The sequence below is a fragment of the Taeniopygia guttata genome, chromosome 17 (genome assembly GCF_048771995.1).
Source record: "Taeniopygia guttata chromosome 17, bTaeGut7.mat, whole genome shotgun sequence".
NCBI lineage: Eukaryota > Metazoa > Chordata > Aves > Passeriformes > Estrildidae > Taeniopygia > Taeniopygia guttata.
In genome coordinates, this window is record NC_133042.1 from 1,509,717 (window position 1) to 1,535,300 (window position 25,584).

The 25,584-nt window shown below is 48.4% G+C and overlaps 1 protein-coding gene across 3 annotated transcripts; it reads left to right on the forward strand.

The window, feature by feature from the left end:
• Nucleotides 1-107: 107 nt before the first annotated feature.
• FKBP15 (FKBP prolyl isomerase family member 15) lies at nt 108-25,378 on the forward strand. 3 transcript variants are annotated; one of them, XM_030286897.4, is made up of 30 exons: nt 108-248; nt 1,477-1,586; nt 1,888-1,966; nt 2,519-2,588; nt 4,024-4,098; nt 5,144-5,242; nt 5,628-5,777; nt 6,485-6,553; nt 7,453-7,596; nt 8,006-8,151; nt 9,135-9,183; nt 9,877-9,996; nt 10,224-10,317; nt 11,011-11,114; nt 11,748-11,841; nt 12,569-12,678; nt 13,113-13,223; nt 13,847-13,941; nt 14,526-14,628; nt 16,308-16,340; nt 17,838-18,009; nt 18,796-18,932; nt 19,304-19,459; nt 19,851-20,003; nt 20,319-20,411; nt 20,784-20,894; nt 21,642-21,749; nt 21,930-22,660; nt 23,028-23,118; nt 23,776-25,378. In XM_030286897.4, exons 1-30 carry the CDS (start codon nt 196-198, stop codon nt 23,848-23,850), a joined length of 3,735 nt encoding a protein of 1,244 aa, XP_030142757.4. In that variant the 5' UTR covers nt 108-195; the 3' UTR covers nt 23,851-25,378. The 3 variants fall into 3 exon arrangements, with proteins under 3 accessions (XP_030142757.4, XP_030142758.4, XP_030142759.4); XM_030286898.4 differs by lacking the exon at nt 16,308-16,340; XM_030286899.4 differs by lacking the exons at nt 108-248; nt 1,477-1,586 and having other exon boundaries at nt 1,882-1,966; nt 4,029-4,098.
• The last annotated feature ends 206 nt before the right edge of the window (nt 25,379-25,584 follow it).

Below are 25,584 nucleotides of genomic sequence, written 5' to 3' on the forward strand. Positions count from 1 at the left end.
TGACGTGTCCACCAATCTCCGTCCGCACGTCAAGGCAAACCCCGCCCCTCAGTGCTATAAGCCACGCCCCCACCCGCTGTGCCCTGAAGCCCCGCCCCTGTGACGTCACGCTCAAGCCCCGCCCCCCGCGCCGGTGCCGCCGGGCCGTAAAGCGCCGCCGCCGCCCGCCCGTGCCCGCCCCGGCGGCCGCCGGCCATGTTCGCGGCGGCGGAGGAGGACGACGCCGATTTCCTGTCCCCGGCCAGCGGGTGAGCGCCGGGGGCGCGGCGGGACCCGCTCCCCGCCGCCGGGTGGGCGCGGCGGCCCGGGTAGGCCGTTGGGCCGTGACCCCGGTGAAGGCCCGCGGCGGTGAGGGGCGGGCAGGCCGCCCCTGTGCAGCCGGGGCTGCCCTCCTGTGACCGGGGCTGCGGCCGGGGCTGCCCTCCTGTGACCGGGGCTGCCCTCCTGTGACCGGGGGTGCGGCCGGGGCTGCCCTCCTGTGCCCGGGGGTGCGGCCGGGGCTGCCCTCCTGTGCCCGGGGCCGCGGCCGGGGCCGTGCCCCGCTCTGTCCCGCTGCGGGAGCGCCGTACTCGCAGCCCAGAAGGCTCCGGCTGCCGGCGCGGCTCGGAGCGGCCCCGGTGTGCCCGGGGCAGCGGGTTCGATACCCGGCCTGGGGGCTCCGCTTTGCTTGGGGATCCCTCCCCTGGGACCCTCCGCGATCTCCGGGGCTCGGTGTTTCCACTTGAATAAGGTGCGGTTTGGGGCCGCTGTCCCGCCGCCGGCTCCTCCCGGGCTGCCCGCCGGGATCGCGGCTGTGCGCAGCACATCCAGGTTTTTGTATCGCTGGCAAGAGATACAAGCTCCGAGAGCTGCAGTTCCACTCCCCACCCCCTTCCAGGAGCTTTCCTTATAAACTAATCTTCTCTCTTTATAAAAAGTTCAGTTGTGTTTCAAAGGAGATTCATTGGCAGTGGTGGCATCCTTTGTTTGAATTATTCCCTTGCCCCGTGATATCAGGCCAGTTATGCTCAACCGGCCTTGAAGCAGTGAAATTTCAAACAATGTATCCTGAAGGAATAACCTCCAGCATTAAACCCTCTGCCCTTAGCTGGGAGAGTGTCTCCCATTTTAAAAGTTAATGGGAGAATGTGTTGCCTGGACATTTAAATACAAAAGACTCCAGGACCTGAATGGTGGTTTCTCTGTCAAATATTTTGGGTATTGTAAGAATCAACTATTACATATCAAGCTACTTCTAGTCATTGCTTCAAAGTAACTTTTTTTTTTTGTGTAGTTTCAGTTCTTACACCTTCAGTCAATTTTTGAGGAAATGAAACACAATTGTGCCACTTTCCCAACCTCTTCATCTACAAGTTTTGCCTATTCAAAATTAAATTGTTAATTAGCATAAAGCAACTTAACCTACAGCCCTTTGTTTACTTCCAAAGTATAATGCCCATGTTAAATAAGGCTAAATGGTTTTATTTCCCTTTCTAGAGCCAGATTAGCCTCTCTCTTTGGCCTAGATCAAACAGTCTCAAGCCAGGGAAATGAATTCTTCCAGTTCACTGCACCAAAGCAGCCCAAGAAGGGTCAGACAGCAGCTGGTGAGTAACTGGGCTTGAGTATGGGGAACACACTCAGCAGCACATGTGTGTGGGGAGAACAGGGGCCCTGGTGAAGAGCAGAAGAGCAAATAATTTCCTGAGCTTTCCTCAGGGATCTTTTCCTCCAGTGCCCTCCTACACCTGGATTTTCAGCTGGCCTTGGGTGACTTTGAAACACGAGTCTTTGTTTCTTTGTAATTTCCTACTGGAGTTATTTTTCCCTGGGGGAAGGAAGGTGTTGTGGTGGTGCCAGCAGCCAGTCCTGTGCCTCTGACAGCTGTCCCTGTCTCTGTCCCCACAGGCCAGCCCCAGAAGGCTCCAGTGGCAGCCTCAGGAGCCCCCTCGGTGCTGGTGGCCACCGCAGTGCTTGCGTATCGATAGTGAGTGACTTCTGCTGCAGTCTGTGTCCCTCATCCCAAAGGGGAGATATTCCTGCATAAATGGGAAGAGACAGTTGTTTTCAGACATATCTGCATGGTGGGAATGCTGCAAGGCAATGGAAGTTTCTGCTCAAGAAAATTTCAGTTGCTGAGCTGCAGCTCTGGGTGAGGAGGTTCTGAGATAAAGAGCGAGCTGTGGGTTTGGCTGTGGCTGGGAGCTGTGTCCTGGCTGCTGGGCTGAGATGTGCACTGCTTCAGGAGGCTCTGTCACATCCTTGTGGTTCATACACTTGAGAATTGAGGTATGAGCAGAGTGAGAGAGAGCACTATAACTGTTTGGTGCTGCCATGATGGAAAAACACTTCTGCCCTGGATCTGTGAGGGCAGTTTTCAACTCACTGCACAACGTGTGCTCTTGCCTGTGGGCAAGCAGGAATGTCTCTAAGCTAAGCAAGACTGCCTGACATTTCATACTTGAGGAAAGGGATCTGAACTCTAAATAATTCTGAGTTAGGGACAGTTGTGCAGCTGAATGTCTCCCTTATCTTGCAGCACAAATGGGCAGTACTTGAAGCAAGGCAAGTATGGAGCAGCTGTAGTGGGGAACCATGCTACCAAAGAGGTGAGAGACACTTCCTTCCCTAACTCTGCCATGCTGGGGGCTCACTGATATGAGTTGGTGTTTTTGTGAGCTCTCCAGGTGTTTTGCTTTTGATGTTGTTCTCCTGCTGCCATTCTGCCTCCTGGGTTTTCTTGGGGCTCAGCCACCCACCTTGGTGACATCTCTCTTTCCTGCAGTCTGTGAGTTTGTAAGATCCCTTACAACTTGTGCCTAAAATAGTTTGCAGTGTTTCTGGAAGTAATTTTGGTATTTATTCCAAATGTCTTTGACAACTGGATCATGTATTTGTGCACATGGAAATGGATATAAAGGAAAATTCTGTCCAGCAGTACAGAGATGCTTTGCTTAAGTTGTATTCTTTTGGTATAAAAAACATCTTTCCTTCCCAAGTGTTTGGAAGAACAAAGAACTGAGGTGCCCAGTAAATTGGTGTGTTTGAAAGTTGATTTGAAAACTCTCACCCATCCCTGGTGTTGGTATTTGTGATGTTTCATATCCCCCAAGTCCTCATTCATGTCTCACTAAGGTGCTTCTGCTTTGGCAAGAACAAAATAAATCTTAGTTTGGTAACTAAATTCCTGAGTCAGTGATCTGGGAAGTGTTGAGCTCTGTTGTTCTGGGGGAGCTGGGGAGGAGAGGCAGTGCAGGAGGAATCTGAACCAGCTTTCTTCAGGCTGCCTGTGTGATATCACATCTGGCTGGGGGCAGTCAGTGGGTCACTCTCCATTCACCACTGAGCTGTGTCCAGTACAGGTGCACAAAGGAAATCACATTTCCATAATAAATTATGTTTAGTAGAGCCAAATATGTCAATATGTCTCATATCTGTGCTGTTTGGTACTTTGAAAACTCCATCCAACTCAGTGTGTTGTTTCAATAGGTTGATGCAAAGATAAAAAACCTCTTTAGGGAAAATGTCTTTCCCAAACGGGTGATCAGGGCCTGGCACAGCTGCCCTGGGCAGTGGTGGAGTCCCCATTGCTGGAGGGGTTTAAAAGCCATGTGGCTGTGGCACTTGGTGACATGGGTCAGTGGTGACCTTGGCAGTGCTGGGGGAGTGATCTTGGATGTCTCTTCCAACCTAAATGCCTTTGTGATGGTTTGATGCCATGCGTGGTGACTTCTGTATCTGGAAGGGTTAGTGCACCATCTTTTTCCACTCTTAACTGCGAAAAATGTGGAATTAGTTAAAGCATATTGTTTATTTTAAAACAGTGAGTTCCACTTGCATGGTTGCTGCAGCTAAGTAAAACCCTTGAGAATAAACCAGTTTTAATAAGTGTCACAAAACTGTGTTAAGTATTTTTGTTGTGGTATATTTGACAAATAAATACTGAGCCTTAGGCTCTGCATGTGACAAAGCACCTTACAATTGAAGACATTTTGAGCTCCTGTTTTTGTTCTTTTTCCTTGTCTAATTCCTTGTGGAATCCAGTACAGGATCCTCCTTTACATCAGCCAGCAACAACAGATCACCTCTGCAAGGATCCACCCAGGCTTTGTGCTCACGGTGAGACTCTGGCTTGGAAAAGCCTTTTTTGATCACAGCAAACACAAGGTTGGCTCTAAAATTCTCCCTTAAGCCTTGGTTTCTAACCTTTGAGATCAAACATCTGAGTGACAGAGCTGGAGGTGTCCCAGTGTGACTGTTCTCCTCCTCATGTATTGCACAAGAGACTGTGACAGCTCCCTTTGGCAGGGCACCTCCTCAGGAGATTTCCAAACCAAGGCTCCTGCAGCAGGTAAATTATTACCTGTGCTCACAGAAGTGTTTGGGGTTTGCAGCCCTGTAATGGATAAAACCAGCAAAATCCCTCTTGCTGAGAATTCTTAAGTGTCTGAGAGAATATAACTGAGTAAGCAGAAGGAAATGACAAAAAGGAAATATTTTCTCTCAGAAAATTTACACTCAGCATTTTCCTGCTGTTGAGAACAATCTGGAGCATTGTGAACTCTAAAATGGAATCTCTCAGGAAGTTGGTTTCTGCCAGTTTTACAGAAAATTGACATGTTTGTTTACTGTTCTTAGCTTGTCATCAGATGGCATCAAATTTCTTGGTATGAGAGATAGAAATTTCACTCCAAAACAATGAAATTTATGTCCCATCTTAGAGCTTACTGTTTCAAGCACATTCTTGAAAAATTAATGGGTTTTATAGTCACTTCTGATGACATGGGCTTAGAAGTGAGGAAGAAGTGATTTCTCCAACTGATTCTGGAAACCTAAATACAATAAACTATGAAATATAAATTACTTTCACTTCAAAATTCTCAGTATATGTTAAAGAACCAAGCTTCAAGGAAGCTTCTGAAAGGTTTCACCTTCCTGTGTGAACTGCAGCATGTAGGAAGAACTTAATATTTGCTCACATATTTGAGTTATAATTATTCTTCCATGATAATGAGCACCTAAATAAAAGCTAATTGTGAACTTGGGCAGTAGAACAGCAGGGTTCTTCCTGCTTAATTTCAGTAGCTCTTATTTTAAACTTCTTCTGGATGTGGGTTTTTAGTTCATTTAATGTCTAAGATAGAACTGATTTCCTCTCCCACAGGTTCAGCCCAACAATTACAGCACGTTCTATGATGATCAGAGACAAAACTGGTCCATCATGTTTGAGTCAGAGAAGGCAGCAGTGGATTTCAGTAGGCAGGTAACTGCTCCCCTCTGGGCCAGGCAGATGGCTGGTTTACAGCAGGGGCAAATCAAGTTTTATTTTCACTGGAGTTCAGCTTTGAGTGGCTGCATAACTGTGATGGAGGCACATCTGAGAGGAGCCTGCCCTGAGTTGTGTTCATTAAAACAAATCTCTTTGGGGCAGGGAGCCTGTTGCTCCTCAAGATTCCCAAGTACTGCATATCAATGGTTCTGTGGAGCAGAGGGTGTTTAATCAGCAGCATTCAGCACAAGGAGATGTGGAATGCCCTGGGAGTGCATTTCTGGTGTGGGCTGGATCAGTACAGCAAGGAGTGCATCAGATTCATGAGTGGGACTTGTCCATGAAAAGCCAGAGACACTGCCAAGCTTTTCCTCTGTAGGTGTGCATTGCCAAATGCAACAGCTCTCCAGCACTGGACTCAGTCCTCTGCCAGGATCTCCTCCTGGGAGAAGGGCAGGGGGTGGAAGGAGGAGACTCCCTGGAGGTTGCCTATACGGGATGGCTGTTCCAGAACAACGGGCTTGGACAGGTAAAGACACCTCTGCCACCTCCTCATGCTGGGTAGGACAGTCCCTGGCAGGAACCTGCACATACAGCATAGTACAGGTGTTGATTTAAAGGTGTACTCTGGGCATTTGTGGCACTGTAAGTGGGGTCATGTGTATTGCCTATAGAATATCAAGGGATTCTGACATATTACAAAAAAAAAAATCCTCATTGAAAGGATTGTTGAGCATTGGTACAGGCTGCCCAGGGCAGCAGTGGAGTCACATCCCTAAAAGTGTTCAAAAACCATCTGGATGTGGTGCTTGAGACATGGTTTGGTGGTGAGCAGGGCACTGCTGGGGGAATGGTTAGACTTGGTAATATTAGAGGGCTTTTCCAACCTTAATGTTTCTATTATTCTGTTATGTTCAGGGGGAGGTGATTGAAATGCTTTTAAACTTCTTTGGGCACTTGCACACATGAATATTTAATGTTGTGTTTGGCTTGACTCAGCCCTGTCCTAAAGCAGGTCTGAAGTCTTGAGTCTCGAGTTATTCTCTTCATAAAATTGTTCTTCAGGAAATGGACTAAAGCTCTGTCTAATGGCTGAAAATTAATTTTGGTAGTAGTGGGATAGGAAATAGCATTTAACCAGAGGTTCTAGGAGTTTAAGGAATGTGTAAAGCAGCATTCAGAATCTTGAAGCAGTTGAGAAATCAATGTATTTTGTGTTCTTGTTCAACTCTCCAGGTGTTTGACTCTAATGTTAACAAAGACAAGCTGCTGCGGCTGAAGCTGGGGTCTGGAAAGGTCATCAAGGTACAACTCCTGGCACTTTCATTACAATTATTCCAGTCTCAGGGCTTTGAATTACTGCAGATCTTGTTCAGGAATCATATGTGCTATTTCTGTTTCATTTATTAGGAAGCACTCTGTGACAGTGACTCACTCAGGCTTTGCACAATAGAGCCCAGTCTCTTTCTCAACATCAGTGTTAGACAGGAGTTGTCCTCCTTGGTAACAAAGGAAACTTCCTGTTTTCAGGAACTGGGGTTTTATTGTCTTTGTTTCTCTGGAAGTCACTTAATCCATTCCCTTGGTCTTGGGGAACCCTATTTCTGAAGGAAACAATTTTTAATCCAGGTGTTGTGGTACTCCCTTAAGTTATCCCATAAAATCAGGGTTTGAGTCAGAGATGCTTTTGTTCAGGTCACTTCCATGACCTGAGTAATTCATGTATGACCTGTATAATTCATATATGACCTGTTACAAGTTGTCTTTTATTGAAGATGTGCTATTTGTCTACTTTGTTTTATCCTGGATCTTGTTAATTTTGCCTGGCTGTTAGAGCCCTCTTGTTCAGTGCTGGCATCCCTTAGGCAGTTTGCATTGCTCTGACTTCATGTTCCTTGTTACAACTATACTCTTTGGTTTGTAAATCTAACCAGAGCAATTCAGTTCTCTTTGGAGTCCAGTTCTTCCCCAGAATGCTGAGTGAGCTTGCATCTTTATTCTTCACTTAACACTGGAATTTACAACTGGCTGTCAGGATTTGTGGCAAGACAAAGGTTTAGTGCTGCACATTGAAAATAAAGAGGATTTTGCAAGAATCTCTTTATATGTGTTTTGGAACCTTTGCCTGAAGTTTTCTTAATTGGGGTAAATAATGTCACTGATCCAAATGTTGCTTTCTCTTCTGTTGCCTGTGCAAACCAAAGGGCTGGGAAGAAGGAATGCTGGGCATGAAGAAAGGAGGACGACGGTTCCTCATCATTCCTCCAGCCTGGGCCTACGGGGCTCAGGGCGTGGCTGCTCGTGTCCCTCCAGACTCCACGCTGGCCTTTGAGGTGGAGGTCAGGAGGGTGAGTGTCTCCTGCCAAATGTTTGGTTTCCATCTCTTTTGTGACTGCAAGGGGGGAACCTGCTGTTCAGAACTCCAGCTCAGAAACTGTTAGAAACCTCAGCAAGATGTGTATCTTTAATTCAAACAAACAGACCCAAAACAAAACCCTAAACCCAGAAAATCCCTCAAGGCTGTTTGTCTGTTGTAACTGTCTTGGGATCTTTTAGCTGTCTTATTTGTGAGTCACCTGGGAAAACAATACTGTGGGAGGAATGAAAGGATGTAAAGACTCAGCTTCTCCAGCTCTGAATCAATTGGCTGCTTTTCCTTGAAGTGCAGGAGCTTCGTGGGCAGTGGCATCACAAATTGATGAAAAACTTTATAGGAACCCAGAAAAACCTCTCTTTTTTTGCTTCATGCTTTTTAAGGTGAAGCTGGCAAAGGAGTGCTCTGGTTCAGATGGGCTGAGTGTCAGTTCAAGGGATTCCCCTGCACCTTCTCCAGTTCCCAGCTCAGATGGCTTCTCCTCAGACTCTGGTTTAGTGCCTCCCTCCACCATCCCTCCAAAGCCTGGGTAAGAGGCAGCATGGCCTGAACAGCTTTGTGTTAATGCTGGTGATGCCTGTCAGGACAGAGCTGCACTGACAGCTCATTTGGCAAATACAGGGCCTCAGTGCCCTCCATGTGGCAGAGCAGTGCTTGCTAACAGGACTTGCTGGAATTTTCTGTTTGAGTGCTGACTTTCTGATTAAAGCAGCTGGAATGGACTCCAGTGAAGGAAATCATTCCAGCATTCCTGAGATCCAGTGGGACTGAGCTGTGTGGGTGCTGCTCTAACAGCTGTCTCATCTCAGCTGGCATCGTTGTCATCAGTTTGGGCCTTCTCAGTCTCCACAACTCCCTGAGAAGAGGGTGTAGCCAGATGGGGCTGGGTTCTTTTCCCAGATAACAAGTGAGTGGGGAGAGGAAATCGCCTCTTAAGTTACTCCAGGAGAGGTTTATGCTGGGTATTAGGAAAACCTTCACTGATAGAATGGTCAAGCATTGGCACAGGCTGCCCAGGGTGGAGTTACCATCCCTAGAGGTGCTCAAAGAATGCAAATGTGACACTTGGAGATGGGGTTTAGTGCTGAACATGCTGGGGCTGGGTTAGTGGTTGGTGACTCAACCTTAGATGTGTTTTCCAACCTTAACAATTCTATGTTCTGTTCCTTAAATTAAATGTGTCACCCTTTTTAGGGAGTCCAAGTAAGTGCTGCTCTTGTTGCCATAAGTAATTTATTGGTCTTGGTTAAAATTATACCAGAATGTGGTTGCTAAAGCCATCAGCAAAATTATCTTTCCATAATCAGCAGTTCCAATGGGCTGCAGTGGTGTCCTGAAGATATCTACAGATAACACTGCAAAGAATGTTCCAGAAGTGCAGGCTAAAAGAAACACTCATGATGTGAGAAAACAGCTTTCCTAGGGAGAGGTGTATTTAACAGTATCTATAACTGCAGGATGCTGGCTCCTGAACTGCTCCTGGCTAATCTCCACTCCTGTTTGGCTTTGCAGGGAGCCAGCTGTTCGGGCCAAGTCCAACTCCATCAGTGAGCAGCTCGCAGTAAGTGCTGCCTTTTCCGAATTTGAAGCCTGAGTAGAGAAGTTTATTTTCACTTTAAGCATTGGGTACTGCTAAAGATAAAGTGAGCATCATGCAAGACACTGGAATGTTCACCTTACAGCAGCTTAGGGCCTTGCTTTTGAAGGAATTTTGATAATTAATGGCTGTACTCCATGACCTTAAAGGTCTTTTCCAACCTTAATGATTCTTTTCCAACCTTAGTGATTACCAGGACCTGAGGAACCCGAGCCCCAGTTCCTGCTCTTAAAAGCAAAGTGACTTTGACCATGTGAATGTTCACAAGGCTGGTTGTCTTTTGAGATAAATGGACAAATTTAAAATAGGTAACAGAGGAATTGGGACATTCAGGATGAGTTTATAGAGCTGCATGAGAAGACTTTGTACCTCCAGACAGAAAAAGCTGCTAAGCAGCTTCCTGAACTCACACATTTTCTTGTTGGTGTTTTGTGCAGGGATAGATTTTCCTTTGTAGTGACAGCACTGTCATCCCAGTAAGAGAATATATAAAACACACCAGATTAACAATCCTGGTGCTACCTTGTGGTTGAAGAGCAGATTTTCACACAGTCATTGAAAAATTGAGTCAAAATTCAGTCTGAGATTTAGAAATGTTTGTAATACCCCAAAAGCCTGAGCTGAGACAAAGGGAGAGTAATTAAATGTTTCTTTTAGAACCCAGATGTAGCAAAGGCAAAGCTGATTTCTCGGATGGCCAAAATGGGACAGCCCATGCTGCCTTTCCTTGCTGGGACAGCAGGGAGCCAGCTGGACTCCAGTGACTCAGAAATAGAGGTACCAGTCACAGCAGGGTGACTCTCTCACTGCTTTTCCTGCACTGGGGGTTGCTTGAAGTGGGATCTGTAGCACTGGCTCTGCCCTTTTCCAGGGAAATCTGCTCTGGTTCTGTGACGGAAAGGTTCCACTTGGGTTCCTGGGGCAACACCTTGTCTCAAGTGACCTTGGGCTCAGGCTGTTGCTTGTTCTTTGATGTTTCTTGTAACATGCAGAAATGTTTTTAGGATCCCAATACTCTGAGAGGGACAACACAGCCAGTGGCTTCAACCAGACCCTCCCAGCCAGCTCAGGCAGTGCTGCCCACAGTGTCCACACAAGGTAAGTGCTGGGGAGCTGCTGCACTCCCATTCCACTCCAGGAGGGCTATGGGAACAGAGCATTCCTTCCAGGAGCTGAAATAGGAGCTGAAAGCTTCTGATAAGGTTTGCTGATCCATGAGCCACTTGTCCATGGAGCACAGGATAGTCCTTGAAGTGTTTCTTCATTGTGGTCTTGTGCTTGAGGAAGAGCTCACCATGCCTGAGCTGTCCTGTCACTGGGCACTGAGATTTGTAGACCATGGGATTTGTAAATGGAATGTTACAAATCCTTTCCCAGTGAACAGTACTTTTAGGAATGATGGAAATCCAAGTGAAGGGCAGCATGGGGCTGGCAGCCCTGCAGGGCTGGATGTGACTTCCCATGATGGAATGGTCACATCAGCTGCTGATCAGAGCAGCCTTCAGAGTCAGTCTGAGTCGCACCTTGTGTCAGTGAACTTCAGAGCATCTCTCTTTGAATGAGAAGAGGTTGTTTAAATGGAGCTAGAAGTGGCTTTTCTCTGGAAGGTTACTCTTTTCTTGACCTATTATCACTTGCTTGACTGGATTTAATTTTCACAAGGTTGCAGACAGGCTTTTGTCTGTTTAGTGGTTTGGTTGTTGGTGGGGTTTTTTTTGCCATTTAACGCTAAGTGAATTAAATTCTTTTGAGCTCCTTTATAGCATGCTGACTTAATTTTTTCCTTTTCAGTACCTCAAGCATCTGGTGCTGCACCTTCAGTATCTTCTGCTGCTTTAATTCCTGCAACGATCCAGCCCCATTCAGCTCTGCCTGGAGGAGCACAGGGCTTTCAGGTACCAAATTGAAATCAAGGAGAATATTGGCACTTCTGTCCTTTCTCCTGAGTCTTCTCCATTGCTGGGAGCAAGGACTTTAAGGGTGAGAATTCCAGACCGTTTCCTGTGACTCTTTGGCATTCTCAGGTTTTCATCATATGCCTCTTAAAATTTATTGAGAAAGGGCCGATTTTTTGTTCATGATGGGTTCTTAAACTAAGGATGAACCAGGCTTTGTTAATACCTGTTTTTGTAGTGGATACAACAAAAAATTCCAAGTTCCTCACCAAAGAGCAGTAAAGTTGCAATCAAGTTGTGTTGTGCTTTCTGAGCCTTTTTTAGGAAATAAGCTTGTGTTCAAATTAACATAACTTCAGAGGGAACTGTTCACGTGCTGAGCTTTGACTCTCACAAATGTAGGGTGACACAGTTTTGTTGAAATTTCAGTGAAGGTGGGAACTAACCCTCAAAAAAAAAGTATTGCTTCCCTTTCACAATGAGTGTTGTGTATTTTGACTCTCCAACTCCTTAATTCTTGGATTTTTTTTCTTTGAAACGTCATCTTTGCTCTTGGGTTTCAAAAACTGTGAAACTGTGAGGACATGGAGAAATAACAAAATGCATTCTAACCTATTGAACTTGTCCTGCAAGGCATATCCAGGAGTGGCATTTGCTTACCCCCAAACTGCTGCATCTGCCTCTCAACTCCAGCCTGTGGGTCAGATGTATCCTGCTCCTTACCAAGGTATGTTTTAAAAGGTACCTGCTCCTCAGAGGACTGCAACACCTGCAGTAAACAGTTGGTGATGGTGACTTATGGCTGTAGTAGCACTGTGCTGTTCACAGATGCTTATTTTTAAATACCAAATAGGGGCAAACTCTTCCTAATAAATACCCATCTCTTTCTTACCTTGAAGAGCTTTGTGCAGTGTGAAGGGGGCTGGAATTTCTGTGTCTTCCTAAGACTGGGTATTACTAAAGGAATTTGGTAGATGGTGCTTCCAGGTTTAATTAAACTACCAGCCAGGGAAAGAATTGAACTGTAAAAGGCAAAACCTAGGAAGGAACAAATGCATTTAAAGAACTATTAAGTCATCCCAGTTGGTGAAGTCTTGAGTGCAGCTGAACCTTTCTTGGAGCCAGTTTTTTCAGTGCAGTTTCAGAAGCTGACCTTCACTGTGGTTTGATTGTGCCTGTGTTTTGATTGTCCCTCTGCTGCTCTGGTGTGTCTGGGGGTTTGCTCTTGTTGAGCTGACCTGTCATGTGGCTCAAGAATTTCCTGTACTCAGACCTGCTTGTTGAGGTTATTTGGGAAATACCTACATTATTCACTTTCCAAATACCATGTCCTTTTCATTTCTGGGCAGAGAGTGGCTTTGCTGGTGGCAGGCTTCATGCTACCCAGCTTTTGCTGTGTCTCTGTGCAGGTATTTCCCCCTTGACACTATAAATCTCTCTCCTTTCCCTTCAAGCCCCTGGAGATGTCACTTCCTTTTTGATGACAGAAGCTCGGCAGCACAACACTGAAATCCGACTGGCTGTGAGCAAAGTCGTGGATAAAATGGATCACCTGGCTGCCAAGGTAGGGATAAAATGGATCACCTGGCTGCCAAGGTAGGGATAAAATGGATCACCTGGCTGCCAAGGTATGGCTTGCTCAGGACACTTCTCTCTCCAGGTGTGCTGAGAGCAGTTGGCTCTATTTAAATGCCTGCATTAAGTGATACAGTAAATGAGTAAAATTCCAGTATTATCACACCTTGAAGTGGCAGCAGTTCAGCTGCTGTGTAAAAACAAAGCTTAGGCTTGGGGAAAGGTGCTGACTTACTGTCTTGAATATCATATGATGCATTGTTTGGAGGATTCCCTACCCTCTGGGAGGTGCCACACTTGATTCAGTGCCTATTCACTGTAGCTGAGCAGAAAGAACAGTGAAATGCCTCTTTGCACATGTCTGACTCTTTCCTGCACCCATAAATTCATTTCAAATGGCTTAAGAATGGTTTCTCCCTGCAGGTGGAGGAGCTGAAGAAGCAAAGCACTGCTAACAGCTCCCTGCTGCCTGGCATCTCCTCTGTCACTATGGAAGCCTCCATGATCATGAGCAACATCCAGCGCATCATCCAGGTGAGCATGGCCAGCCTGGTTTCAGTTCCAGCAAGAGCTGGGGCTCCCACTGTTACCCTCAATGAGAGCAAATGTTCACCCGTGGCGTGTGGTTTTGTGTGCTCAGAATGAGGATGAGACTTACAATGATTTCCATCCCTCTTTCCCCCTCCTAAAAGTTCTCAGCATTTTGGGGTTTGGGTATTTTCTGAGTCAGAGTTGTTGGCATTTAATGGGTTTTGACAGAAGGTTCATGTGGGAGGAGTTCAGCTTCTCAAAGCATTATGGATTTAACCCCCAGTCTCCAGCAGAACAATTTCACAGCTGAAGTACCACATTGTAGAAACCACCTGCTTCTGCTATTCACCATTTAATTTTATGCTTTGAAATCTTTCTAAGCAGAAACCTTAAAAACTTGGGGTTTGTGGGTAAAAAAGTCAACTAGACACGATATTTTCTAAAATGTGATTTGGCAGCTGCTCTCCTGTGCCAGGATTCTGCTGAATGTGGCAGGTGCCTTCCTGAGCTGCTCCCACAGAAGGGATGAGCCTCACCACTGTCCTGCCCCTAATAAACCCAAAGGTTTAGGAACTGCTGCAAGGAAGTATGAGTAAGATGAATATTCATGCTGAGCTGTGCTTTAGGAGAATGAGAGACTGAAGCAGGAGATATTTGAGAAGAGCAGTCGGATTGAGGAGCAGAATGAGAAGATCAGTGAGTTGATTGAACGCAACCAGAGGTAAGGGGTGGGAGCCTCATTGCATTTCCAGACTCTGCAGCTTACACTTGGGCATAACTGAGGGGTGTTTGTTAGGAGACAGCCATATTCTGATATTTTGAATTCTTTTTCTAAGGTAGGATTCCTCCCATCCTTTCTCTGAAGGGCTTATCCCCAAAACTCTGATTTACAGTAAACATGAATGTGTAAAAGGGGAACAATCCCTCATGCTGTCTTTGAGCACGTTTGCCCTGCTTCTGGGAGTTTCTTTATTTGTGCTGGCTTTTTAGTGAGGTGAAGAAATTGTAGGGGACGTGGTGCCCTTTGTGAAGTTCAGCTGCTACCAAGTTACCAAAACTCTTGGAGCATGAGGCATTTTCAAAGGTGAAGCACTTCTCCCAGCTGATAAAATCTCTGCTGTGCCAGGCACAGCCCTCCCACCCCTCTGAGATCAGCCTCTTAGCACAGCACATGCTGTGAAATTGTCTGGGACTTGTCACGAGTTCAGCAGAGCTCCTGTGCTTTGCAATATCACTTTTCTGTCTGAGCCCCTGCCTCCAAGCCCTGTGTTTCCAGCCATGCCCACGGAGTCTCCCTGTTCACAGGTATGTGGAGCAGAGTAACCTGCTGATGGAGCAGAGGAACCACTCCCTGCAGACAACAAACGAGAACACACAGGCAAGAGTGTTGCATGCAGAGCAGGAGAAGGTAACAGTGGCACGAACAAAGCCAGGGTTGTTGCATTAAAACAAGCTGAAGCCTTGTTAGTCAAGGCAGTTTTCTTAGAAGGCAACTGCAGTTCTGAACTTTGTTTTGAGGAAAAAAATGGATGTTTTGATGGCTTTCATGTCCAAAGCATCACAGAGAATATAACCATTTCATGCTGTCATAAGTTTAATATTGTTACCTTGTAGAAAGTGTCTGATTTATTAACTGTGTAGGCATGTGACCAATGTATTGAGGAATTGTGTATCACAGGGCTTTTGAGTTGGATACTTCAATTATTTAGTTGTACTAATAGTTCCAGAAGAGTTTTATTCCTTTTCTATAACTGACATAGAGTGAATATAGATACAAGAAAAAATATTTCCTGCTGGAGTTTCTTCATTGCACTTTTGTGCTTTTCTAATGCTAATCAGAAGCTGTTTGTTTCTCCCAGTAACACGTTGTGCTTTTATGACAGGAACTATTGGGAAATAGCTTTTAAACCAGTGAAATGCATTTATGCATGGCTGTATATCCTGAACCATTCCTGTAGGCCAGCCTAGCCCAGGAGTGCTGCTCTGGCTCTGCCACTGCATGGTGCCTGCTCTGCTTTCCCAAGCACTGGCTTCTTCAACTACACCAAGTCCAGTCTTGCTCTGTGCTGCCCTGCTGAGCTGTCTCTCTCCAGTTCAAATGTGACAAATGCTTCCTCTGTGTGAGAACCACAGCTTGGTGCACCTAAAGCTGACCAGAACTGCAACTTTTCGAAGTGTGGTAAAGAGCAGAGCAGGGAAGGGCTGATGGTGCTGAGAGCAGGCAGGGAAGGGGGCTGCTTTCCCACCCCTAGCCCAGGCTGTACACCCACAATATGTGGGAGTGTGAGAGATTCTAACCAGGAATAAGTTGGACTGAAATAATAAATTAAATTCCTTTCTCAGCAAGGGCAGCATCCTGATGGTACAGTAAAACTTGGAGAGGAATCATCTTTTAGAAGTATAAGATCCTCAGGAGTCTTTTGGGCCTCATCTTCAGCAGGACCCCACTGACTAAGGGCTGTCACTGCCCAGGGGTGGTGTTATATAAACAGGCTTCAGGCCAGACCAGGAAAACCCTGCCTTGCATTGGGAGACTTCCCCTGCTTCTGTGGGAGTATTGACTGTAAACATGAAGGCTGGTATTCCTTCCTCTTCCCTTTATCTAACCCAGCTTGCCCTGGGACTGCAGTCACTGAATCCCCAGGGAAGAGGATTGATTGGAAGCTGTCTTATCCATTGTTTACACACAGATTTGCTCACCATTTATTTGGTTGTACCCAGGATCATTGAGGTGTTGGTTACTCACTGCTTTTGGGTTGTGGATCTTTGGCCCTGGCACAGCAAGTCACAGTTTTAGGTGAAGGCTTAGTAATTCCCCACCTCCCCAGTGCAGGTCACAGCCAGGACTGCTCCCTGCTCTGGTGTGTGACGTACCCTAAGGATACCTTTAGTGTCTTTCTTTTTACATCAGGCTTCACTCCCTTTTTCTGTCTAAACTTTTACAGTCCTTGGAGTAATTTAAAGGCTTCTCTGGCATGCCTTAGGCTCCTGTTATAAAGCATTTTGCTTTTCTGCTGATGAATGCCTCTGCCTTTTAAGTTGTGTTCTTAACCCTTCCTGTTTCCTGTCACTGCTTTCTCTTCCCAGCACATGCTGCCAGTGGATCGGGGCTGGGACCAGGTGAGGCAGTGTCTGCTGACTGTGTAGGTGGTAGATGGTTGTGCCCTAGGAAGTGCCAGCCCAGCTTCCTCTTGAGCTAGAAACAGATTGGCATGAAAAGAACTGTCTCAGAGCTGGAATGAGCACAGATCCCTCACTGGAAAAGGGCTTTAGAACTGGCAGTGTCTCCTCACTGGCCCCCTCTTTCTTGGGGAGCCTTTTCCATGAATTCTCTCACATTGCTGCTTGTTCCAATCCCCATGGGAGAAAAGGATCACTGGCAGAGCAGGTACAGGTCACACAGGATTGCCTGAAAGCTGGAGGCTGGAGCTGAGCTGTGGACATGAAGCATCCTCTGTAGAAACTTTTGTCTAGTAACACTTCCTGCCATAGGATCTCCTATTTTTGTTTTCTTTATTTGCCATTAAAGTCAGAGGCCAGGGTTAAAGTAACCTTTACTTGTCTTTAGCTGTGCCATGGGGTTTTGTTTTAGCATGCCAGGAGTCAGTGTAGCAGTGGAACATTTATGGAAGCACAAGAGGAAAGCAGACCTGGTTTTGGCCACTCTCTGAAATGCTGCCTCCTCTTTAAAATGAGTGGTGTGGTATCCCAGCCCTCCAGGTCAGCACATCCTCATCATCACCATAGCTGGAACAATTTTGCTCACAGCTCTTCTGTGCCAGAGGGAGTTGGTCCTCGTGTGGAGGGAATTCTCTTAGGGGGATAAAGCAGAGAGAAAATCCACTTCTCCTGACCTTACCTTTTTCAAGAATGTGAAAAATCTGTTGGGAATCTTGAAACAGGCAGAGTTGTGGAAGCTGTTTAGGGATTCCCTGTGCAAATACTGTCTTGCAGAGCATTCTCTGAAGTTTGTGTCACTCAACAAGATTGGGAACGGGACTTTGTGTCTGTCTTGATGCCTTGAGCCCCTGCTAACGTTGTTTATGAGTTGTCTAACAAGCTGTGCTAGTGCCTGGTTTTGGGTGAATCACTGATTCTCAGCAATCCTAAATTTAAACAGGTCCCCAAATGACTGAGAGCTGTGCTGGGAAATGCCAGCCTTGCCCAAGGGCAGCCGAGGTGACCTCGTGCTCTGTGCTCTGGGGACAAGATACTCTCCTGGCTGGGACCAGCCTGTGTTTAAGTGGCTCTTCAGTGATTTGTAAGCTTATGGAAGACAATTAGATGTTGGAGCCCAGGCTTTTTACTCAAATAGATGTTTTCATAGCCTTAAAACTGAGTAGAGCCACCAAGCACTGGTACCAGGCTTAAACATACTTAACCTTTTCAGGAAAAGTCACTGGGTTGAACTGATGATGAAGTTGTTGGTGGCCTCGTGCAGCTTTCTAGTCAGTCTGGACAAAACTGACATGGCAAAAAAGTCACTGTTGCCTCCTCAATCTGGAGCCCTGATAAGGCATCCAGCCCTTTTCCAGCTCTTCCTGAGAACAGTTCTGCTGCTTCCTCACACATCCCTTTTTCTCCCCCCTCCCTTTTCCTGCTCCATTTGTGCTCCAGGCCAAAGTTGCAGAGGAGCTGGCAGCTGCCACTGCCCAGGTTTCCCAGCTGCAGCTGGAGCTCACTGCCCACCAGAAGAAGGAGATGGACCTGAGGAAGCAGCTCTCCTGTGCTGTGCAGGATGCAGAGAGACAGGAGGCACAGCTCAACAAGCTGCAGGCACAGGTGGCAGGTGAGAGCTCTTTCATGGCTCTTTTCTTTGATAAGTTGTAGTTTTTTCCTGTCTTCTGTGGTATCTTCCTGCTTTCCCTAGGACCAGTCACAGGGGATGGAAGAAGGATATGGGTGCACTGAAATATCTGAGGGATGTGCATCCTTGTCACCACTGAAGGCAAAGTGGGATGACTCAACAAAGAAAGTCATCCTGTTACAGAGATGCCTTTTGCAGAACAATCTCTTGGCTTTTCTGTCCACCCTCGTGTAGAGCAGCCAGAGATGTTCCAGTGAGAGTTGAGATAAACCTGAGGTGTTTGTTCATTCCTTCTGTGCTGTGGCCCCACCCTGAATCCTGGGGTCACTTCTGGACCCCACATGATGAGAAGGACATTGAGGGGCTGGAGCCCAGGAGAGGCTGAGGGAGCTGGGAAGGGGCTCAGCCTGGAGAAAAGGGGGATCAGGGGGACCTTGTGGCTCTGCACAGCTCCTGACAGGAGGGGACAGCTGGGGCAGGGGGGGCTCTGCTCCAGGGAACAGGGACAGGAGGAGGAGAGGGAACAGGCTCAGGTGGGGCCAGGGGGAATTTAGTTTGGATATTAGGAAAAATGTCTTCACAGCAATGGTTGCAAAGCACTGGAACAGGCTGCTCTTGATAAATTCTAGTCCCCACTGCAGGCACAAGCAGAGTAGTTGACTGCACTGTGCAGGAGACTCTGTTCCTCCCCATCAGCCCCCAGAATGTGCTCCCCTGCAGTGGCAGTTGCACCCAAACTCACAGGGGAGTGTGGGGATTTGTTTGCAGAGCTCCAAGAAGCCTCTCAGGACACTCGGAGCAGATTCAAGGCTGAGAAGCAGAGCCGCAAACAGCTGGATATGAAGATTGCAGCACTGGAGGAAGAGCTGACAGACCTGAGAGTGGAAAAGGAGACTCTGGAAAGGGTATGTCCAGTGCCAGCAATACAGTTTTGGTTGTTTACTGAAGGTTAACCCAAAAACCAAAGGGTCTTGCTTTTTAATATGTAAATTAAGTAAATCTTGACTCATCTGCAGGCTGGTGGATCCTTTGTACATATGTTAATTTTTTAAATTGTTTCTTTATTATTCATTGAATTAATTTTTATTATTTTTTTCTTTTTATTTATTATTTATTTATTTAATGTCTTACCCAGTAATGTGTCAACCTTCCTTACCTCTGAGATAACCTCAGCTTGATTTAAGTGATGAAGTTCCTTGCCCAGAGAACCTCTTTCTGCCTGAGGGAGAAAAGCTGCTTTGGTGCAGTCTGGCCTATTCTATGTCCTGTTCTGCAGAATCTTGCAGAGAGGAAGAAGAAATCCCTCTCAGAGAGAGCTCAGGCAGAGGAGGAGATGGAGGAAATTCGCAGGTCGCACCAGCAGGAGCTGGACAAGCTCCGGCAGCTCCTGAAGAAGGCCCGGACCTCGACTGACCAGGCAGCAGCAGAGCAGGTGGGGACTCGGGAGCTGCTGCTCCATGTCTGGAGGGCTTGTGGGAGCCCACAGGTAGGAAATAATGTGAAAATGCTCAGGTAGGGGACAAATGAAAGCATTACCTGCTTGAATTCATGGGTTAGTGTCAAACTGAGGAAAGGAGAGGCACCAAATTGAGATTCTAGTGGAGAGAAGAATATGGGACTTGTGAGGAGTGAAAGGTTGTTCAGAAATATGTCAAGAGATGTGAAATCTGAGCCAGATCATCTGGCCAGCCTGGGGGTTTGTGGCTGGAGCTGAAGTGAGAGGTGTGGGTAGGAGCTGTGGCTGCACTGTCTGTGGGTGTCCAGCTCCTGTGCAAACACAGATGAGGTGTGTGTTCCTGATGGTGTCTCTTGTGCCATGGCAGCTGTCAGTGATACAGGCAGAGCTGGAGTCCCAGTGTGAAGCCAAGTGTGAGCGTGCCCTGGCCTCAGCCAGGGAGCAGCACGCCCGGCAGTGCCAGGAGCTGTGTGAGCAGAGGGACTCCCTGCAGCACCAGCTGGCCCAGCTGGAAGAGAAGGTAAAGAGCTGTTCTTTATTGCTGAAATGGGCACTAAACACCAGCAGATGTAACCAACAGTCTTCTCCCACCTAACTGAGGCTTGACTTGGACTGCCTGCCTGTCATGGAGCTTGATCTCAGCCATCTGCAGGTGTTCTGTTGGGTTGGGTTTATTGTGGAGGAGGGAGAGCCAAGGTGCTGATGGTGCTGAACTGCAGCAACAGCTACAACTTCCACTTAGCTGCACTGTCCTGAGTGGCTGGTGGTGAGCAGAGGCTGTTTGGAGTGGGTGACACTGCCAGGGGCTGTACCTGCTCTGCTTCTTGTGTTTCAGCTCACGGCTCTCAAACACTCAAAAAAAGCAGAGGCGCAAAAATTGTCTGAGGCTCAGCAGCGTTTGGAGGAGCTGGAGCCTATCCAAGAGAAGGTAAAGGAATAACACAGCAACTGGATGGGAACTGGAGTGCAGGGAAAGCCAGCCTCAGGCTAGTCCAGAATAACAAGGATGAGAGGTCCAGAATATGGTAGGCAAGGGATCATTTCATGTGGTTTTGGGCAAACCAGAACAAACCCAGCCTTCATCTCACTGAGATCTCAGTGGTGCTGCACCCACCTATTCTTGGTGGCACTCGAGGAGCTGATGACACAATTGTGACTCTCCAAGGCTGGCTTGGGTGCTGTTTTTGGGACATGCTTAAGACAACACTCAGAGCTAGTGCCTCACTAAAACCCTTGCCAGGTCGCCCTGGAGGTGGCTGTGGTGTGAGGAGCAGCTCTGAGGGTGCCTTTCCCTTGGCAGTACTCAGCCCTGCAGGCAGACGTGGGGGTGCTCAGGGCTCGCTACGAGGAACAGATCCGGGAGCTGCAGAAGGATCAGGATGGATCTTCCCCTGCAGACTACACTGAGCAAGTGAGCTTGACTCTCCAGTACTTCTCCATCCTAAGCAAATGGATTTACCTTGAATTACCTCTCTTTGAACTGACATAAGAAGAAAAAAGATAATTTTCTCCACAGAGCACTGTGTTTGTAGTAACAGTCCACAGAGGAAGAAAGGGTGGGATTTTATCCTGGAGTCATGGTCACACAGAATGGTTTGGCTTGGAAGAGACCTTAATGCTCATCAATTCCACCCCTGCCATGGGCAGAGACACCTCCCACTGTCCCAGGCTGCTCCAATGTCCAGCCTGGCCTTGGGCACTGCCAGGGATCCAGGGTGGGCACCCTGTGCCAGGGCTGCCCACCCTCCCAGGGAACAATTCCCAATTCCCAATATCCCATCCATCCCTGCCCTCTGGCAGTGGGAAGCCATTCCCTGTGTCCTGTCATTCCTTGTAAACAGCCTCACTCCATCTTCCTGCTGCCCACTTTGTTGTCTGACTTTTATTTCTTGTTAAAGTTCTACACTGAGGCTTAAAAACTAAAATAAGTAAGAAGTGCAAGTCTGCCATGGCTTTGTGCAGCCTGCCTCAGTTTGGGTCACATAGGGTGGTCTTGAGTTAAGGTGGTCTGATGTGAGAATTTCTGTTTTGGAAAGTAGAAAAACCACCTCTGTGTGTTTGGATTTATTGTTCCTTCCCTTGGAGAAGTGCCTGATGTTGAGTGCAGTGCTTCACATGCTGATGAATTGTATCTGTTTCCTTTCATGCTGTTTTGCAGGTAAAGAAGATCATGAATGGAGTATTTCAGTCTCTTCGGGGTGAATTTGAGCTGGATGAGATGTACAGTGGCAGGACAGTGTTGGGGGTTGTCATGAACACTATCAAGGTATGACAGTGGTGAGAAAAGAGAGAGCCTTGGGCTAAAACCTCACATCTGTACTGTGAGACTGAAATAACTGAAGGAGAATTTGTTGTGGGTGGCAAAGCAGCCTGGTAGGAGGAGGTGATGCAGGGATCTGTGATGGGTTGTATTTAGGGTGTGTGTTCTCTCTACTCCCTTTTCCAGACTGTGACACTGCAGCTGCTCAACAGGCAGCAGGAGAAAGCAGAGCATGGCAGTGAAAATGAGGAATCTGGCACAGCAGCAGGGAGACAGGAGGGATCACCTGGAGCCAAGACTGAGCACAGAGAGCCCCTGCAGCACAGCCCAGCACAGAGCACTGCACCCCCAGCTGATCCTGGGGAAGAAACCAGAGGCTGCCTGCAGCCTGAGCAGCAAGGCCAGGCTGCTCCTCACCCTGCTGGGCCCAGAGCTCCTGAGGAGGAGCAGGAGACACAGAGCACTGAGGTGGCAGAAGAAGAGAAGGTTCAGGAGGAGCATCTCCCTCCTGCAGCTGATTGCAGCCTGGATGCTGAGAAGGGGCCTGAGCTTGCAGGACAGCCTGTTCCTGGGCTGGAGGGTGCTCCCATCGGGCAGGCTGACCCAGAACAGGATCCCTCTGCAGTGTCCTTGCAGGCAGCAGCTGCAGAGCCTTCTGTCCCAGGAGCCAAGCCAGGAGAGGTGGATGAGGCAGCACTTCCAGCACAGCCAGCTGTGGAGCAGAAGGCAGAGGAGGCTGGGGGAGGTTTAGAGCCTCCTCCCTTAAATGGGGAGGAGGGGAGTGGCACAGAGCCGTGGGATGGAGCTGGCTCCGAGCAGGAACGTGCCTCAGTGTCCAGCAGAGCAGAGCCAGGCTCAGCTGTCCTGGGAGAAGCTCCAGGATCACAGGAACACAGCCCCAGGCACACAGATTCCAGGTGAGGGGTGGTGCTGGGGCTGGGACAGCAGCTGGGACAGGACAGGACAGGCTGGGGCTGCAGCCCCTCGTGGTGCTGGCTCTGGGTGGCACCAGCCAGGAGCTGGCACAGACCAGGGCACATTCCCCTGGGAGCAGCCCCAGAGCAGCATTGTGTCTGCTGGAGGCAGTGGAGACCATTCCCAGGGGAGTGTGCAGTTCCTGTGCAGTGATCCTGGTGCCTGCCAGGTCCCAGAATTGCTGTGCACTGCTGAACAGGACCTGCCGCAAAGGTTTCCCTTGGCAAAAAAGCTTTGCCAGCTCTCAGAACTTATAAAAGCAAATCCCATCCTCTGAGAGCCAGCTGCTCATTCTTTATCTCTTTGCAGCCTCTTTGAGGATGACAACTTCTTTGAAACAGCATCTCCTAAACCACTGAAGCCTCAAGTTCCCTCTGAAGAGGAGGATGAGGAGGAAGTGGTACGTATTTGGGTGTTTGCTCTGATTGAAGAATGTCTGTAACATCCTCCCTGTGGCAGTGGGGGCCTGGCTGAGCTCAGAGCTCCCCATCCCTTCCCTGTGTAAATCAGGAGTGTTTGGGGTCAGTGACTGAGCTGGGAGGGGCTGCCTTTGCTGAGGGAGTAGTGACAGACTGCTGCTGGCATGAAATCAGTGGGACTTGCAGGTTAATTGAAGGGTTTTAGTGTTTGGCCCCCCTCCAAACCCTTTTAGGCTGTAAGCAGCTCCTGGAATCACAAAACCACAGAATCCTTAGGGTTGCAAAAGACCTTTAAGATCATCAAGTCCAGCCATCCATGTAGCATCATTCACCATTGAACCATGTCCTCAAGTACCACATCCATCCACTTTTTGAACACTCCAGGGATGGTGACTCCACACTGCCCTGAGCAGCCTGTGCCCGTGCTTTACATTCCTTTCCATCAAGACATTTTTCCTGCTATCTAATCTAAACCTAATCTCAACAGCAAACCTCCACATGAGAAATAACTTGGGTAATGAGGCTTCTTGCTCCCAATTCCTCAGGGCTGGCAGAGATTTCAGAGCAGTTTGTTCAGTGGTTATGCAATGCCAGGGAGCTGCTGGGGCTGACCAGTTTCCCTCTGGTGTGCCTTGCAGAGCATGAAGGGGCGTCCCCCTCCCGCGCCGCTCTTCGGTGACGATGATGACGATGACCTGGACTGGCTGGGATGAAGATGTGGCTGCTGAGCCCTCTCCTCTGGGCATGGCCTGTTCTGTGCTCTGAGCCCTTGGCAAGCTGCCCTCGTGGGACCTTGGGAATGAGCAGGGACTTCCCAGCTCCTGTCCTGTCCTGGATGGGGGCTGGCAGCAGCGGGCTCTTCCTGCACTCGTGGGTGCTCAGCGCTGTCACTCTGAGCTGCCAAACACTCTGGGGTTGGGCTGAGTGCAGGAGCCACCCTCTGGCCCCCTCCCCTGAGCCCTGGATTCATTAATCTCAAACCTTTTGCAAATAGGAACTTGGTGAAGAGCTTCAGCAGAGCAAGTCTGGCAGGACCCTGCAGTGGCAACACCCTGTTAAAAAATCAGACTAAAATCTCCTTCCCCAGTGATGAACTCCTTGGAATATTTCTCTTAGTGCCCAGGTGGCTCCCAGGGACCCTGCACCCTCTCCCCCCTGTGTCTGAGCCATGTGCCACTGGAGGTTCCCCAGGAGTCCCAGTCAGGAGTTTCTGGTGAGCCCCTGGCTCTGCACAGGCAGCCTGGGCAGCCCTGGGGGCTGAGGTGGTTCAGGGGGGCACTGACCCAGATGCTGCTGGGCCTTGGAGCTCCGGGAAACCTGAGCAGCTGTGCTGGGTGCAAGGAGCCCAATCCCTGCTGGGTGTTAGTCAGACACTCACAGGCAGCTCAGCTCCTGCTGTGCCCAGAGCTGAGGTGGTTTTGCTGGCCTGTGTTTCCCTGTGGGAGCAGCAGCCCCGCTCTGGGCTGTGCTGTGTGTTTGGGAAGTCCTTCCCCACAGCCCAGCCCCTCTCCCGTGCCTTTGGCTCTGCTGCTGTTAAAGTGTGACCATCCCAGCGCCAGTTAGATGGTACAGAGGGGTGGGACACAAGGCCCAGGCTGGGCTGCGGTCTGGGGTGTCACCCTGCACTCTGAGGGGACCAGGAGGGGAAAGGAGTGAGGACAGAGCTGGGCAAACAGCCTGGGCTCTCACAGCACTTTTACTCATGGGCACTAACACAACTTCACCCCAGAAGTCTTTAAAACAAATGAACCCCTTTGTAAAATGGAAGGACTTAAACTAATTCTACTAATTCTGTGGTTTAGTTTCTACACCTGCCTTTACAGGCTCTGATTGGAGTTAGATCCCTGTCCCCCTGGAGGTGATTTCTTGGGAGGAGAACACCCAAAAGGGCACTGGGTGTTGGTGTTGGGGGGTGTGGCTGGTCCCTGTGCCCCACCCTTGCCACAAGTTGCCAAATGCAGATGAAACTGGGGCAGAGACCGAAGCCTGTGACAGCCACGCTGCTGCCATGCAGGGTGACCTGACCTGGGCCTTCCTGGGCATCACTCAGTGCTCAGTATGAGGGTGTTTGAAACTGGATTTTTGGGGGTGCTGGTGCTGCTCTGAGTGTCAGTGCCCTGGTGTCCCAGGGGCAATCATTGCTCATACTAACAACTTCCACTTCTTGTTCCCTATTACAGATAGACACCCTGAGGCATTTGCATTTCACTTCTTGGAAAATAAAGTGCAATTAAACCTGTATTTCTTACTTGCAATGGCTTTACTTTAGTCTGGCTTTGTCTGTCAGCTGAAAACTAACTTTGCTCTGACTTAAATTGGGAATAATTTGATGTAGAAGCTGTGCTTGTCGGTGGTGTTGAAGCCCTCTCCTGGGAAGGGAGAGAAGGTCCTTTTGTGCTGTGGCTCCTTGGGCTCTCACACTGGCCGGGTTGGGGTGAAGCTGGAGC

Bases quoted from the DNA above. Each gene is read 5' to 3' on its own strand.
- FKBP15 (XM_030286897.4), top strand. From the start codon at position 196: ATGTTCGCGGCGGCGGAGGAGGACGACGCCGATTTCCTGTCCCCGGCC. The intron at 5,243-5,627 runs GTAACTGCTCCC...TTTCCTCTGTAG, and splicing joins CAGTGGATTTCAGTAGGCAG to GTGTGCATTGCCAAATGCAA. The intron at 10,318-11,010 runs GTAAGTGCTGGG...TTTCCTTTTCAG, and splicing joins GCCCACAGTGTCCACACAAG to TACCTCAAGCATCTGGTGCT.